The following is a 16,721-nucleotide window of genomic DNA, read 5'->3' on the forward strand; positions in this document are numbered from 1 at the left end:
ATGAAAAAAAAAACATTATTATAAGTATATAAAAGCAAAGGTGCGGATTGATTGTCATCTAGAGATACAAAGCTTGCAAACTTTGAAGGATGAAGGAATCAATAATGGAGGAGTACCAATGGTGATGGCTACCAAGTACCTTGGGCATATGGGTGTTGTCCATGTGAACAATATATATGGACCTCTCCACAAAGATTGAGTTATTAGCAGAGAAAATTAATGCACCACATAGAAGAATGAAAAAATTGGAAGAGGACAACAATTTATAAACTGGATTGTTTCTTCTATCGCATTAATTTGCTTTGGCATGAAAGATGCTATATGAATTATATATAAGATTGTGAACAGTATGCCAAGAATATATATATTTATATATATTAATTTCATAATGTCAAGATTTTTTTTTTTAGAGAGTTTCAACTTATGGCGTCTACTCCTAATGATAACTCTTTATCATCAGACCAAAACACCAATCAGTTTTTGGTGTGGGTAGGGATTGAATCTTAGATCTCTTATTCAACCTACCAATTGAACTAATTGGAACCCACATAGTATCAAGAATCTTGAAACGGGAATTTCCCAAACCTTATTAAAAAAATAAATTCAGCCTTTAACGTCTACCAAGTAGAACCAAATCGCTAGCAACTAAAACATGTAGTCATTCTCTAAAATTAAAAAAAAAAAAAAAATTGGTTTACCTCTTCTCTAATTAAAAAGTGCATAAAAGATAATTATTAAACATACAATTGAAAATGTTGGAGGATAAAATACTGTGATTGCATATAAACTTATAGCCAAAGGTTAAGCTACTCGACTAATTTAAAAGTTTAAAAGGATACTTTGATTATTTTATTTATTTATTTATTTTTTTGAGAACTGGATACTTTGAAAGTTTTAGCTTAAACATTCCTTTATCGTTGTGCATCTTACAATGTAGAGTTTTAAATAATACAATAAATTTATCTCTGTTTTTTTTTTTTTTTTTTTAGAGAGGGAGAGTTTCAACTTATGTCGTTTGCTTCTAATGATAATTCTTTATTATCAGATCAAGATATTAATAATTTTTTGGATACTAATAATTTTTTGATGTAGGTAGGAATTCAACCCCAGATCTCTTATATAACTATCAGAGACTTTACTAATTGAGCTAATTGGAACCCATGATCTCTGGTTTATTTATTAATTGGTAAATCATACATTGTAGGACCTCAGGTTGGAAATAAAATTTTGAAAATAAATTCAATGAAACTTTGAAAAATACTCAGCTGCCAAAAAAAAAAGAAAAAGGTTTGAGTAAAATCGGCCCTTTAACAATTGAAACAGCTAAATTTAGCACCTGAAAATGAAACTTTCCAGTTTTGGGATGGGGTGGGGGATTGTTACAAGTCATTACATTTAGAGTTCTTCTAAGGTCACAAAAATATTTTTACATCAATTTCACAACACTCACTTTTAGGCTTCATTTTCCAATCTAAAAAAAGAAGAAATTGTTTTTAAAGTTACATTATTTCCCCCCTAGCTAGACACAACTGTATTTTTATAAATTTTTAATAGAATAATTTTAGGACCATGACCTTTACCGCACCATTTTTTATATTTATTGAATATGGTGGATTATGATTGATTGTCTATCATTTTTACAATGACCCATTACTTTTACACCCCCACTCACAACCTACCATATCATAGTTGTGGCATAAAAGAGTGTGAATCTACAATTAAAAAAAAAAAAAAGAATACAAATAGGTTGATTTTTTATTTTTTAAATACGTATCCAAGCATATATACTTTAGGTTAGACATTCCTCTTAAACTCTTTCATGCATATAAAGAAATATATATATATATATATATATATATAGTTGGGTTCATGCAAGGTACACTTAGTGAAACTTTAAGAAATTAATGTTTACTCAATATATAGTTTTTAATTAGATGCGAATTTTGATAAATCTATCGTAAGATTATACTATTTTCGTATGTTCATGCGCAATTAAGGAAATTCAATTATGAAAAAAAGAAAAGAAGAAAAAAAAGAAAAAAGAAACTATGGAATTCCAACCAAACATCATTATTTGAGAAAATCAATTTAAACAAAGAAATGTTGGAAAAGGATTGCCGTGGAAATCAAATATACGAGGCCTAGTGTAGGGAAGGCCATGTTACAAAACATACTAACATAGCCTCAAAGTATTAAAAATGCCATGTTTTGAGATTGGATCAACCTTATTTTTATTTTTATTTTTAAATATGGTAGAATTTAAACTTATGTTCATATTCAAAAAAAAAAAAAAAAAAAGCAATAATAAACCTATGATGTCTACTTTATGATAATTGTTCTTATTATCATATGACTAAAACACCAATTAGTTTTTAGTGTAAGCAAGATTTGAATCTCAAATCTTTTATTCAGTTACCAAAAAAAAAAAAAAAAACTATGCCAGTTGATGGGTTCTTATTCCTACTAGAACCCACTGGGCCAACCATATGTTGAGGTCTTAATTTTTGTTCTCTGCCATATGGTGGGTTCTTATTCCTATTCTTCAACCAAATGACAACTCAAGAACTATACTACAAGGTTTGGTATTGGGCTAAACCTATTCAAAGTCCAAGAGCCTAAACAATTTCGTTAATACTTGACCACACAGGTTGAGATTTTTTACCCAAATTCTTTGCCTGCAACAAGCCTCTTATGGAACCCAACAGCCCAACTGTATTACTTGACGGATTGAACCTTTGCAATCCATGAATTTTAATTTACGATCTGGGTTTTATGAAAAACCCAGACTTTGTTCATGATATGAGGCTTGCGACCCAAATTTTCTACTACTTCACAGATTGGGCTTATGGCTTCTGAACACTTTCCTCTCATGAATTGGGTCTGTAACCGATCTTTGTTTTTGCTTTACGAGGTGGGCTTCACAATTCATGAACTTTTGCTACATAAAATGGGCCAATTAGGTAACAGCCTACGAGAGCCCAACACCATTACAAGGTCAACTGTTTAATGAGCATGAACAATACCTTTGTAACGTTCTTGGATGACATGATTTGAGCATTTGAATTTGGGTAATTAAAATCCAAATAACATGTTTGGGATGTTTAAAAAAGTCAAGGATTTGAATTTGACAAATTCACCAAAAAATTTAAACCTTTAAAATCCTTAAATTTGAAATAACTCCTAAAATCTATATATTTAAAATCAAAGTATTTCAAATCTATTAATTAAAAATTTAAATCCAAGTTTCCAAACATGACCTTGATCTAACCCATTTACTCTAAAGTAGCAAGTTCCATATTAGTTCTTTATTAGGTCAATTAATATTGGGTTTATAAAATGATTATGAAGATTCTCAAATGTAATTTTTTTTTTTTTGAGAATCAAAAATATTTCTCAAATGTAATTTAACTGGTCCTTTTTTTTAACTACTCTTCTATGTTTCACTTTACAAAGTATAAAGTATACAAATTTTCTCATGAATACAAGTTTTTTTAAAATTTTTTTTTTTTTATAAAAATAATTGATTGAATAAGATCTGGTTTATGAGTAAAGCAAAGACTGAAGTTTAAAAGGTATTCAAGTTAGAATTATGCTAATATCATCTTTTGAAGTGATCCCAAGACAGGTCTAAATTCAATCCGAGGTAAGTTGATCTAGCATAAGAATAAAGACTTCTGAAAATTTTAATGTGCATAATTAACCTTATATTTTTCATAATTTTTTTTTTTATAATTATTTTTGGAGAAGAGAGAGGGCAGTAGTGAAAATGGCGACTTTATTGTACTTATGTTTACGGGTAAATTGCATTTTAGTATGTTGTATGTTCAATTTTGATAATTTCATTTTAAAACGTTTTATTTGGTTACTGAAAATTGAAAAATGGATTAATTTGGTCCCCCTGTTTACCTAACTAACGTGATGCTAAAGCACCCAATTGAGGGATGAAATCGATCCAATCACAATTTAAGGGACAAGAATCTAACCAACCTATATTGAAAGGACCAAAATTGAAGCAATCACATATTTATAAGGGAAAAAATTACACTTGCTACAAATTTTAAGGTTGAAATTATTTTCTTTTTGAAATTTTAAGAACCAAATCCAAACTTTTATATTCGAAGGACCAAAATCAATTAATGGACTAAACAAACATACAATTTATTCTATTTTTATTACACTTTTTATCTCCTCCCATCTTTATTATCCAAAAAGGGCCATGAACACCAAAAGCTAGTTGGCAAATCAGGCCATAGTCAGGGTTCTACGAATTGATGTTCTAACAAATTCAGCTGTACAAATTGGGAGACAATGACCGATAAAAACACTACTGCTTTAAGGTCATGCATATAGCGTATTACGTTTCATATAGAGTTTGGCTTACGTGTCCGTTTGAAAAAGATTATTTTTGTTAACTTATTTTACTATTCAGTTTATTTTTGCTACTATTTATAGGTCTCACTGCACTTTTTGATACTATTCAGGGACGGATTTACGTTGGGGCAAAGGGGGGCCATTGCCCCCCCCCCCCCCACACCCACCCCCAATATTAAAAAAAAAAAACTAGTATAAAAAAAATTAAGATTTGCCCTTATATATATATATTTGTCTCTCCTCCTCTAAAATATTTAGATATTGACCTACAAGAAAATAAATAAATAAATAAAATTCATGCCCTTTTAACTACAAAAACAAAATAAAAAAATAAATATGAACTAAATAAAAATCGCGCACAAAATAAGAAACACTTATTTTGTATGTTATACTTTGTAGATGTGTTTTATAATATGAAATGTTTAAGAAATACTTATTTTGTATGTAGTATTTTGTTGAATATGAAATAGATATTAGTTTTTATTTTCATAATTTTTTTTTTGGTTTTAAGCTTTGCCCCCCCCAGGTATGAATCCTGGTTCCGTCCCTGATACTATTCATAGGTCTCATTGTACTATTTTAACTAATTTTTATCTTTATCTATAATACTTTCAGTAAAAAATTTTTAGTTTCAGTAAAATAAGTAGATCTCAAACCGACCTATACTTCCAGCACTTTTTTAACTTGAATTTTCTTATGTTTTAATGAGAAACTGCCACATTACTCACTAACTAAATAAAATGTGGAGATTAAAACCCACTAACACTTATCATTATATATTTAAAATAAAAAGAAACTTCCAGTTAAAAAAGTACTAGAGGTAAGCTAAATCCTTTCATACAATAAGTGTGCATTATAAATAGACTTTTGAGGAGTCCAACCTTATGAAATACTACTTGTAGTTTGGCTTAGAGTCTATTTGGTTGGAGTTGTGGAAAAGTGGGAAGATAGAAGATGATTGGAGGATGAAAAAGTAGAAGAATAGAAAAGATTTTAATTTCTCTTTTTTTTTTTTTTTTTTTTGGTTGGAAGTAGAAAAGTAGATGGATAGAAAAAATGAGTTTGTATATAGAAATTTACTCACATGCCCTTGTTAAAAAATAATGCCCAATTAAAACAAAAAAGTGACAAACAAGCAAAAAAAAAAAAAAAAATAGCAATCACCAAAATTTATTAAAAAATAAAAATCATTTCAAGAAAAAAAAAATCACGTCTAATTAAACAAGAAAAAAAAAAGAACAAAAACAAAACAAATCACTGTCACCCCACGCCCTAGGAAATCAAAAAAAAAAAAAAGAAAAAGAAAAAGGAAGAAACAAATATCCCAAGGAAAGCAAAAAAAGAAAAAAAAGGAAAAAAAAAGCCAACGTTTGCCAAAAAAAGAAAAAAAAGAGATTCAACGTTTGTCCAAAAAAAGAAAAAGAAAAGAAAACCAAGAGCCAACGTTGCCCAAAAAAGAGAGGGCAAAGTGTCCCAGGAAAGCAAAAGAAAAAAAATTAAAAAAAGAAAAAAAAGAGCTAATGTTGCCTAAGAAAGCAACTGGCGCATTTTTGTCCATATAACAAATGATACTTGCTTTTCCAATTTTCTTTACATTTTGCTGAGCCGGGGATAAAATACTCGGGCCTCATCACATTTTTTTTTTCTTCTCCTCTCAACCAAACACCTTTTAAAAAAAAAATTCTCTTCATTTTCTCTCTAAAATTTTCCATTCATCCTATTTTACCTCTAAACAAACACACCCTTAGATTTCCACAATACATAAATCTTTTCTTCTTCATATTGTAGTTTGTAGATGATACGCAGCAAAATAACTAAGCTTGAGAGAACAAATGTTTAATTTATGCTCCCAAACCACATGTAATTGGCTTTTTGTGGTGTAAAATGTGAGAAGAATGTTTAGGGAGACAATAAAATTTTGTAACATTCTCATAATTTTCTTATTTTCAATGGTGATAAGTTCCTATAAAATTGTATTTAATTTCATTTTGACTAACAGTGAGTTGACCCCTCACTTATTTTGAAAATATTTAGGACATTTTGTTGTGTATAAAAGAATAAACCAATGCTCTTATAACATTCATTAATTTTTTCTTTATTCAAATTTCACAATCAAATTATTTAACTATTTATTAAATATACTATTTTCTACATGCATTTTTTTTTTCTTTTTTTGTTGAGAATAAAAACTTTTGACATAATCAATAATCTATGACAAAGGTTGTATTGTCTCTTTAGTTCCTATCACTATCCTTTCTCCGATTTTAAACGTGCAGCAGTGCAACTCTACAAATCTGGCAGTAGCTTCTGCAGACCTTTGCTCTATAGATCCCCATTCCTCATTTGGTGACTAGTTCTTTGCGAAAATAATGATATAATTGTTTTTGAGCGAAGAATTTAGGAGTGGAACCTAGCTACTAGCTATACTTTCGCATCAAAAACCTTACCTAACACATTTATCAAACCCTAAACCACTGAGCCATCTTTGACCTCTACTTTTCTTATTGCCATAGTTTATTTTCCGAATTCATATTTGATAAATAAAAATAAATGTATAAAGAAAAAAATAGTTCAAATAATTTTATGAACATGAATATTCTATATCAAAAAACAAAAAGTTCCAAAAATTTTCCCAAAAAAAAAAAAAAAAAAAAAAAAAAAAAACCAATCATTTTGAAACCATTTTTTATTTATAAACATTAAAAAACTAATCTAGTTCTAAAAGTTTTATAACTCAACTAGCACCTCTTGTTATTTTTAACAAAGTTCAAATCCTCCTACTACATTGTAATTATTGAATTATTAAAAAAAAAGAAAAGTATGTTATGGTTTATGGAATTTGTTGCATTCTAAAATTTGTGTCCGACTGTTGGACTTTTTACTTTGCCCTAGGTGGGTAGCAATTCCATACAAACTTTGAATTTTGCGAGATAAAGCATTAAATTAGGAGTATATGACCTTTAGGTCAAATGCCATTGGTATTTTATAGAGATATACTATATTATATTTAGGGTATAGGTTTAGGCAAAATTCAAACTGAGACTTATCAATTGAGCTTAGTGAAACACCACATATTGAAAGCTAAAAGAATATAAAATCATTTAAATACAACATATATATTATTTCTAATCCTTAATTCAGGTGCCATTACGATGAAGTTTGACTGATCAGAGCCAACCAATTTGGCAGTACAAATGGACCTAATACGTATGTAAGCATTAATTGGGTGGTTAAGAGTGATTTATATGGTCATTATGGCCTATACTGATTTTTTACTGATGCAAATGCATGGATCTTAAATATCTAGCTGCTCTGTAGGAAAACATTTAAAGGGCTATTAATTATTATTAAAGAGTTGGCATATTTCTTCAAGGTGCAGCAAATTCAATTAAGGCAGGCACAAACAAGCATAAATCTCCTAACCTTCTCATTTAAAAGTCTATTATTGTAGTGACAAAGGATCAATTTTAAGAATAATTTGAATTGCCACGGCTTACTCTTGGTGTGGTGATCACTCCACAAGTATAAGTGCTTGTAGGGTGCGGGGAGTAAGGGCCGGGGTTTAACTCTCCAGGAGGGAGTGTCACACATATATATACTTAGATTAATTTAGAGTAGAAATTCTATTTTGTATTAAAAAAAAAGAATAATTTGAATTAATTCCGTATCATGTTTCCGCATGAAGTTATTAGTAATTTATTTATTATACATCTAATAATTATCACTCCTGCATACCTATATTTGAGAAATGAGCAATTTAATTTATTTACTGCTTATTAAGTGACTTTATTCAATGCAGTTAGAATATTGACATTGATCTTGTTAAGCTCGATTTGTAAATTTTTAAAAGGCGCTTTTCCAAACAAAAATTAAAAGATATTCACAGTTTTTTTTTTTTTTTGACAGAAAACACACAGATTTTTGTGATTCTAAGGATATTCACACAGCAGTTTTAGGTGTAATTTGGTCATTTTTGGAAGTTTTTGGGGGCATTTTGATCACTTACTTCTTTCTCTTATAAGAAAAGGAAAATTGTTGTCAATTCCCTGAAAAATGTTTTGCATCTAAAAACATTTTCCGTCAAAATCATTTAATGCAACCTTAATTTTAAAATTTGACTCATGGTCACTTTTCACTTTTAGCACCATATTATAAGTTGTGAATTTCTTGCCGTCTTTCTAACACCACCTTTATTATTACAACAAGTAATGTTATGAGGTTTGAAAATAATGGGTTTAGCTTGAGTCCAATGTCCTGTGCACTAGACCTGATAGTATGCTTTCATACATTTAAAAATTGCTATGTGTTAGCATCCTATTGAGTCCAGTACACAGGACGCACTAGACCTAAGCCACTCCTAAAAATAATTGTCTTACAAGTTTGTCCCTAAACTTATGAATATATATTTTTTCTTTATAACGCGACAATTACAACAGAAAATTCAAACTCTCATCATCTTGTAACGTAACAAGTTTTCTTTGACAAAACTCATTGATTCTATTAAAGAGTTACAAATGGAGCAAAAAAATAGTGTCAGAAAAAGCAATTTTAACGTTTGGGAGTTGGGATATGTAAGTCACCTAATTTGCACAATATTTCGATTTTGATGATGCAATTTGATTGTAGTAAGTGACAAAATATGGACCCCGACCAACTAAAATGGATGTGATTTGATCCATATTCGACAACAAAGGTGTGAACGGTACAATTGTGCTTGGACACAGCTGTGTTGGATCTTAACCCGTGATTGCATGCCATAACCCAATGCCATGAGTTTTTTTTGTCTGTCGTAAAGTATTATGCTATTATTACATCAAGTGATCAAACTTTTAGCATGTTTTCTCAAAATAACTACCTCATGTTACTTTCAAAATTCAACCTTAGATGAAGTTGAATTTTCTTCACTAAAGATCATACAAATGAAAACAAAAAATTTCATCTACGAATTCCCAAATTAATTACATAACAAATTCAACTCTATAATTAAACAAGTAATCATAGCCTATAACTGTATTACACAAAGTGATTTACTAGATAATTCTCCATCTAGGAGATAGGGTTAGGCGGATCGACTCATATAGGATCCGCATGAGGAAAAAAACTGGCCATTCCTGTACCTTTTTCTTATTAACCACATAGGTTGAGTGATTCACAGTTGGTTTGGTTGGGATTAGTGGCTCAAGTTCTAAGCTTTGAGGTTATGATATTGGTTCACCCAGAATGCCAATGCCCGCTAACTGATGTTATAGGGAACTAGGTGGACCTGAGATTAGGTTATGGCTAAACTCATGAGACAGTGTTTATAGTCCTTTTACCATTTTGGTTTCTCAAACATTGGTTTTTTAGTTGGTATAGGTCCCCCTACCTTCTTTAATTTCTTGAACCAAAATGAAAAGTTACAGTTTTCTTAATATATTTATTGATGTCTCAATTTTATGTTCAACTTAATTAAGCTGGCCACTAATTAGGCTAGATTGCACGAGTGAAACACATTTGTTGTGCAATTCTTGTCCATTCATATATGAATCCTCTAGTACAGGGGATCATGAGTGCCCCCCAACTAGGTTCAGTTATAAAGTAAATTTAGACCCACCGGGCAATTAAGAGCATCACTAGAACAAGTAATAATCCTGGGTAAACCAATCTTGTCTTCTCTGAGAATTTGAACTCATGGCCTATTCCTCCCAAATCATGTGGAAGTTGTTAATATAACATAATTCGGTCCAAATCTGTAAAGTTAAACTTTTTTTGAGTTAGATAATGTCTTAATATGTTTTATGAAACCCTCACAAAGAGACTCATTATGGTGTTAATGTTCAGCTCTCATAACCTCAAAATCCTAGGAGGTGGTATTAGATCCAACTGTTATACAAGGAAAGTGTTCATTAACGAGTCTCACTAAGTGTGCGTTTGGATACAATTTATTTTGCTGAAAACTAAAAATTGAAAACAATAAAAAAATAATTTTTTTTACTGTTTATTACTGTTTGACACTGTTTATTGGCCTAAATACATTGTTCATGGCCAATAAACAGTGCATAACACGCTGGTTTAAAAAAAAAAAAAAAAAGGCTTGAAATGCGGACGCGCAAATGCGGACGCCCAATACAAACAGACCTTAAGCAGATTGGGAAAAACTCTCATGTTTAGCTCTATGCATTGTTGAGTAATGGCAATTTGCGTTCAAGGGGGACATTAGAAGGCTCACAAGTGAAGGGGTAGACTTATTGGCAAGGCCAGCCTTAGGCCTAGGGCCCCTTAATAGAGAAAGGCCCCCGCAAGGTAGAGAAAGTGATTTTTTTATTTTTTTTAGTTTTTTTATATATAAAAAAGAATTAAAAATAAGTTGTACATTTTTTCCTCCATTTTTAATGCCCAAAAAAATTGAATGATCATAGAAATACTACAAATTTTATTACATAGATCTTATAAATTGTTATTAATTTATTATTGTAGTTGTAGAAGTGTCACCAATCACATTATTTTCCAAATCAGTTTCTAAGTTCTTTATAGTAACTTTAACATTTTCCACCAAAAAAAAAAAAGATTAATAGTAATCTAACCAAATCACCATTAAGTAAATGAAAAATATTGAAGTTATGGCAAAATTTACTACAAAAAACATTATAAACTAATGTAGCAAAAATATGATTGGTACCTCTTAAATAATATAATAAATAAATGTTTGAATCAATTTTTTCTACTTGTAATACGTTAGTTGTAAGGCCTATGCAGTAAAGGTAGTAGTATTACTAGTATTGCTCAAGTGAATTAGTCGTATTAGACTGTGAGAATAATGGATTTTTAAATAAAAATAAAAATATAGAACATTAACTAAATTGATGCTTAATAAACTAAGTATTATTTAAGTGATATTTAAATAAAATAAATGCCCATTTAAAATTTTTTCCTTGAGTCTCAAATTGTCTCCCATTTAATATTCTTTTTTATTTAGAGTGATGCATTCAAAAAAAAAAAAGAAAAAGTCAATAATTATATATAGGGAAATTATCGTATACTCCCAGAGTACTATAAATGCATACTCCCTCATCTCACATGAATGGTGGGTCCCACTAATTAAATTTATGGTAAGTGGGACCCACTATTCATGTGAGAGGGAGGACTACGCATTTATGGTACTCCAGGAGTATTTAATAATTTTCCTCATATATATATATATATATATATATACACACTTTTATTTCAATATAATAAGTGACAAACCACTCTAACTGCCCACATCAAGAGTCCTTGATTTATAAGCTATCATATTTCCACCAGGGAACAACCATCACCAGATCATCACCTACCAGTTAACCAACTAAAATAGATTGGTTCATCCCAAATAAATAAATAAATAAAAACGATTATATATTTGGGAGATCTACAATATGGTACGTGGAACCCCATCTAACTATAATATTGTACAAATTCACATAAACAGAACCTGTGTGAATGAACCTTTTACACTATGTCAAACTTCTCATGGTCCTTAAAGTAAGAAGTTGGTAACAGCTTACTTTTCTGTCAGGGAAGAGAGAGAATCAAAAATCCTATGCGGCAAGGCAATTCTCATTTATCACGTATAAAAAATAAACATACATATAAAAGAGAGCCAATGTAGGTGTCATGTGTATGATCTAATATGAATAATTTTCTAACCATTTTTCTATAAAATCTTAGTTATAGGCTCGCTTTCCATGTCCCACAAGTCCCTATCTTTTCTATCTCTCTCACGCATATATAAAGTGGTAAGGTTTTCTCTCAACCTCTTGTCTTTTACATATATAGGAGAGAAGGAGCAGGGAGCAACAATGGCAAGAAAAGCTCTGCTATGGTCCATGTTTATGGGATTGGCTAGTTTTAGTTTCTTGTTAATTCATGTTTATGGAGAGCAACCTCAGGTGGGTCAATTTTCTGGTGGTCATTATCATGACCAAATGCGCAAAATGCAAGCCATCAAGGCCTCCTTTGTCCGGCATGACTCGATTGCTCTTTCACCATCAATCTCACCCTCTCCTAGTGCTGCTCAGCAACCACCGGTACCGATACGTTTCTCTTAAAACTCTCAGCTAATTTTGGTTCTTTCTTGGTTGATATAGTTTGTTCATCAATATTTAAATTTTACATATGCGCGATTTGACGAGCTTATTTGTTAAAAGGTGAAATAAAAAGTGACTTTAGCCAATAAATTGGTCTATTAATTTCACATGACATTATTAATTCTTTGTCATTTCTTGGCTAAATATTTCATAGTCCTGACTAATATTCTTGCTTGTGATGATGGTGGAGCAGGTTGTATCAAGTTCACGTGTGTATCATGCGACATCATACGGTGCAGATCCAACAGGGAAAATGGACAGCACAGAAGCAATCCTTAAAGCAATATCAGATGCAGTTCAAGGTCCAAGTGAAGGGTCATTGATAGAGGGAATACAGAATCTTGGTGGTGCAAAGCTTAGTCTTGAAGGTGGCAATTACCTTATTAGCCGACCACTAAGATTGCCGGCCACCGGTTTGGGAAACTTCATGGTATAGATTCTCACAAACGTATACTATAAACTACTTAACTTTGTCTTCATTAAGCGTTGATTTTCTCGTATAAAAGATAATTTTATATACTTTTGTGTACCAATAATATCTAACAAGGTCCTCTATAAAAGTGGTAGGTACCACTTGTCACATCACCATAGGCCTATGTGGCAAGACCGAGTGCCTTGTTTGACACAGAGGTCTTTATGACTTTATGTTCCTGCGGTCTCGATCAGTTAAGCCTGCAAAGTGCGAATTGTTTATGTTTTAAACGGTTGGTCTAACATGACTTAGAATACTTGACTTTAGATAATAAAAAAACAGAAAGAGAGAGAGAATAAAGTCTCATTCTTCTTGGGTTCTAATTGAAGTTATGAAAAGGATTTTTAGATCACACATATTCCGTGACTCCTAGATGCCATGAGAAAGAAAATTCTCCTTGGCGGCAGCTTTTGGAAATACTTTTCTTTAATCTAAAGGAAAATATTGCTACATGATTTTGACTGAATCGCAATAAACTTGTCTTTTGGATGGTTCAATCTAAAAGTTTTGGATCTATGTAAAGTAAAATGCACCAAATCCATATTATATGCACAAAACCAAAAAAGAGACTGCTTTTTTATAAGACACCAAAATATTCCTTAGCTATAAATTGTATGAATGCTAAGAATTGAAGACTTATTTTATCCTACACTTTAATGATGCTGTGTTAATTTTGTATTTGATGAAACAGATACATGGAGGAACACTACGTGCCTCGGATGATTTTCCAACTGATGGGTATCTGATTGACTTGTCATCTTCATCGAATAGCAAGAATGAAGTGAACGGAAAGAGTTCGATGGATGCACAGCTATCCTCATCATCATCCTACAATTATGAGTACATAACCCTCAAAGACCTCATGTTAGATTCAAACTACAGGGGTGGAGGCATTGCAGTCATAAATTCACTTAGAACTAGCATAGACAACTGTTACATTGTCCATTTCACTACTAATGGGATTTTAGTCCAAAGTGGCCATGAGACCTACATACGAAACTCCTTTCTCGGCCAACACATCACTGCCGGTGGAGATCAAGGTGAAAGGAACTTCTCTGGTACTGCAATAACCCTAATGGGCAATGATAATGCTGTCACAGATGTGGTAATTTTTTCAGCTGCTACAGGAATAATAATTTCAGGTCAAGCCAACATACTCACTGGGGTACATTGCTACAATAAGGCCACTGGCTTTGGTGGCACTGGGATTTATCTGAAATTGCCCGGTTTGACACAAACCCGGATTGTGAATTCTTACTTGGATTACACTGGTATAGTGGCTGAAGACCCTGTGCAACTTGATATCTCTAATTGCTTTTTCCTTGGTGATGCATACATTGTCCTAAAATCAATAAATGGGGTTGCAAATGGGGTCAATATTGTTGATAACATGTTTGGTGGCTCTGACAAAGGAATTGAAATTGTTCAATTGGACCAATCCAATGGACCTTTCAAAGATATCAAACAAGTTGTGATTGATAGGAACAATGTCAAAGGGATGAATTTAAAGGCCACTGTTGCAAGGGGGTCTGCTAATGGGGAAGGAAACTCATGGGTTGTGGATTTTAATAATGTTCTACTTTTTCCTAACCTTATTAGGCATGTTCAATACTCGTTAAGTTCTACTAGCAGCCAGTTCCCCAACCATGCCTTGAGGAATATATCCGGTAACCGGGTTCAGATTCAGACAAATTTGAATGTTTCAGCAAGTGTATTCGTTACAGTGGATCAATCGGTAGCAAATTAAGCTGGCCAAAATTTAGGAACAAGAAGTCCTTATTGGCAACTGTGAATAGCTTGGAAGAGTGATACATTTGTCAGAGTCTTTTACTATCTACAAAGAAATCAATGTTACTAAAATTTTAAATTATGTCATTAGAAAAATTGAACCAGAGAAAAAGTTGTTCTGGTGGATAGTCTAATAGAAAATACAGAATTATTTTCATCAAGTTCACCTTTTGGAATTGGAATGTCAGAGGTTTGAAACAAAATACTCGATTTTTTGTACAAGTTCAGTCCAAGCTTCAATTTTTCAGATGGAAATTACTGTTGTATTGAAACATCAAACAAGACATTTAAAAATTCCAGTGAATGTTGGGAATTTTTGCACTGAAAAACGACTAAATTGGTCAACAACAAGAATTTCTGTGCATATTTTAAATTCCACATGGCAAATGAACCAAGATTCTTTGATTTCAGGTTTGCCTTCAAATCATATGTGAAATAAATAGAGTCACTTCAATCACCCTCTTAGTTTATACTTGGCAAGATTTGAGCTTTAAGACCCCCCTCAACTCTATCCCTATTTTTATCACTTAAGCTAAAATATAAGAGTCTTAAAATTGAACAGGATGTAGAAGTTTCAATTCCAACTAACAAAAGTCAAATCAAAACCTGAATTGAACAACTGCCTATTCTCTATTCAACATAATTTAGTGCATATCTAGAAGGTCTATGTTGTCATTAGTTCATCAATTTCAAAACATTTTAAAATTGATACTCTAGTGAAGAAAAAACTCTTATGTTGATGTTTAATACATTGACAAACCTGAATATTGGTTTATTTAACGGATGTGAAGATGAGCACCAAAGTGAAATTAGTTGAACAAATAAATATCAGGTAGAAATTATAAACTTGGGGTAGGAGAAATGTCCAAAGGTCCAAAGGTTGAAATTGAAAGTTTAACTAATCTTGCCCTATTGGGTGTTGTAGTTGGGCATTAGTCATCATCCATGCGGTTAGAGTTGGTAAGCTTACTCAATTTGAAAACCAAGATAGAGGAGTAATTACTTTGTCTAGCTCAATTATTTTATTTTTGGATAGGTGTCTAACTATACTGATAAAAGCTTGGTTATTCATGTCATTATTCATTAGTTATTCCCAAGTCAAAATTCTGGGTTTAACTGAAATCAAATTTTTAAATGATATATTCTTCTTAATTCTCAACAAATATAATAATCCTACTTAGTCACCCCAATAAAACTTGAAAAAAGAAAAGAAAACGAACAACTGTTGGACTAAAGAGGAATATTAGTTAAGGCCCAAATTTGAGTTTGGATTGAAAATGGAGAGTTTTTAGGAATGAGCTCCAATGGGCCTGAACTTGAGCACCTATATATCGTCATCCTGTAATGCCGTGTCCAACTCCATTGTATTTGATACTTTTTTCTACCCAAAAAAACTAAAAAAGGAGAATAATAATTTTATACTATCTTATGCTCTTGGAAATTTAAAATATTAGAATCGTTTATAGTTTCTTTCTGGGTAGGGGAGAGGGGAGGTGGGTTGAACACGTTACACAATAAAAGTACAATTTAAAACTATTATTTTAATAAGTTATTTTGTTTATAAAATTTAGTTGGACCTGATGTGTTATAAAAATAGTTATTGAGAAAATACTTTTAGGGCCTATTTCGATTAAGGAGGAAAGGGAGTAGTGGGGAGTAAAATAGAATTGGTCGACCACTCGCCCTCCCTCCCCCCTCAATCCAAACCGACCCTTAATATATTTAGGTGTTTGTTGTTAAAATCTTGGTTAAACCAAAAAATAATTTTGGTTGACTAGGAAAATGCAGTTTTAAGAGGTGTGTAATATATTTTTTTTGTCCAAACAGGAGTAAAACATTTTCCCCTTTTCGTATAGCCTTCAGCCTCTCCACACACAACCCCCAATCAGACCAGCCAACACCTTCTCCCAAAGCCACACACCATTGATACCACTCTTTCTCCCCCCGAAGCTTTGCCTATAACCTTGAGTCCAGTGACAATTTTTATT

At 31.7% G+C, this 16,721-nt stretch overlaps 1 protein-coding gene across 1 annotated transcript; it reads left to right on the forward strand.

The window, feature by feature from the left end:
- Positions 1 to 12,047: 12,047 nt before the first annotated feature.
- LOC115969371 (polygalacturonase QRT3-like) lies at positions 12,048 to 14,936 on the forward strand. Its single transcript, XM_031089004.1, has 3 exons — positions 12,048 to 12,413; positions 12,667 to 12,903; positions 13,637 to 14,936. The coding sequence occupies exons 1-3, from the start codon at positions 12,072 to 12,074 to the stop codon at positions 14,690 to 14,692; spliced, it is 1,635 nt and encodes a 544-aa protein (XP_030944864.1). The 5' UTR covers positions 12,048 to 12,071; the 3' UTR covers positions 14,693 to 14,936.
- The last annotated feature ends 1,785 nt before the right edge of the window (positions 14,937 to 16,721 follow it).

The sequence above is a fragment of the Quercus lobata genome, chromosome 11, assembly GCF_001633185.2.
Source record: "Quercus lobata isolate SW786 chromosome 11, ValleyOak3.0 Primary Assembly, whole genome shotgun sequence".
Classification (NCBI taxonomy): domain Eukaryota; kingdom Viridiplantae; phylum Streptophyta; class Magnoliopsida; order Fagales; family Fagaceae; genus Quercus; species Quercus lobata.

What these genes read in the sequence shown, in the direction of transcription:
- LOC115969371 (XM_031089004.1), top strand. Translation starts at nt 12,072, where the DNA reads ATGTCCCACAAGTCCCTATCTTTTCTATCTCTCTCACGCATATATAAA. An exon ending in GTGCTGCTCAGCAACCACCG is followed by an intron (nt 12,414 to 12,666) that starts GTACCGATACGT and finishes ATGGTGGAGCAG; the next exon opens with GTTGTATCAAGTTCACGTGT. An exon ending in CCGGTTTGGGAAACTTCATG is followed by an intron (nt 12,904 to 13,636) that starts GTATAGATTCTC and finishes TTGATGAAACAG; the next exon opens with ATACATGGAGGAACACTACG.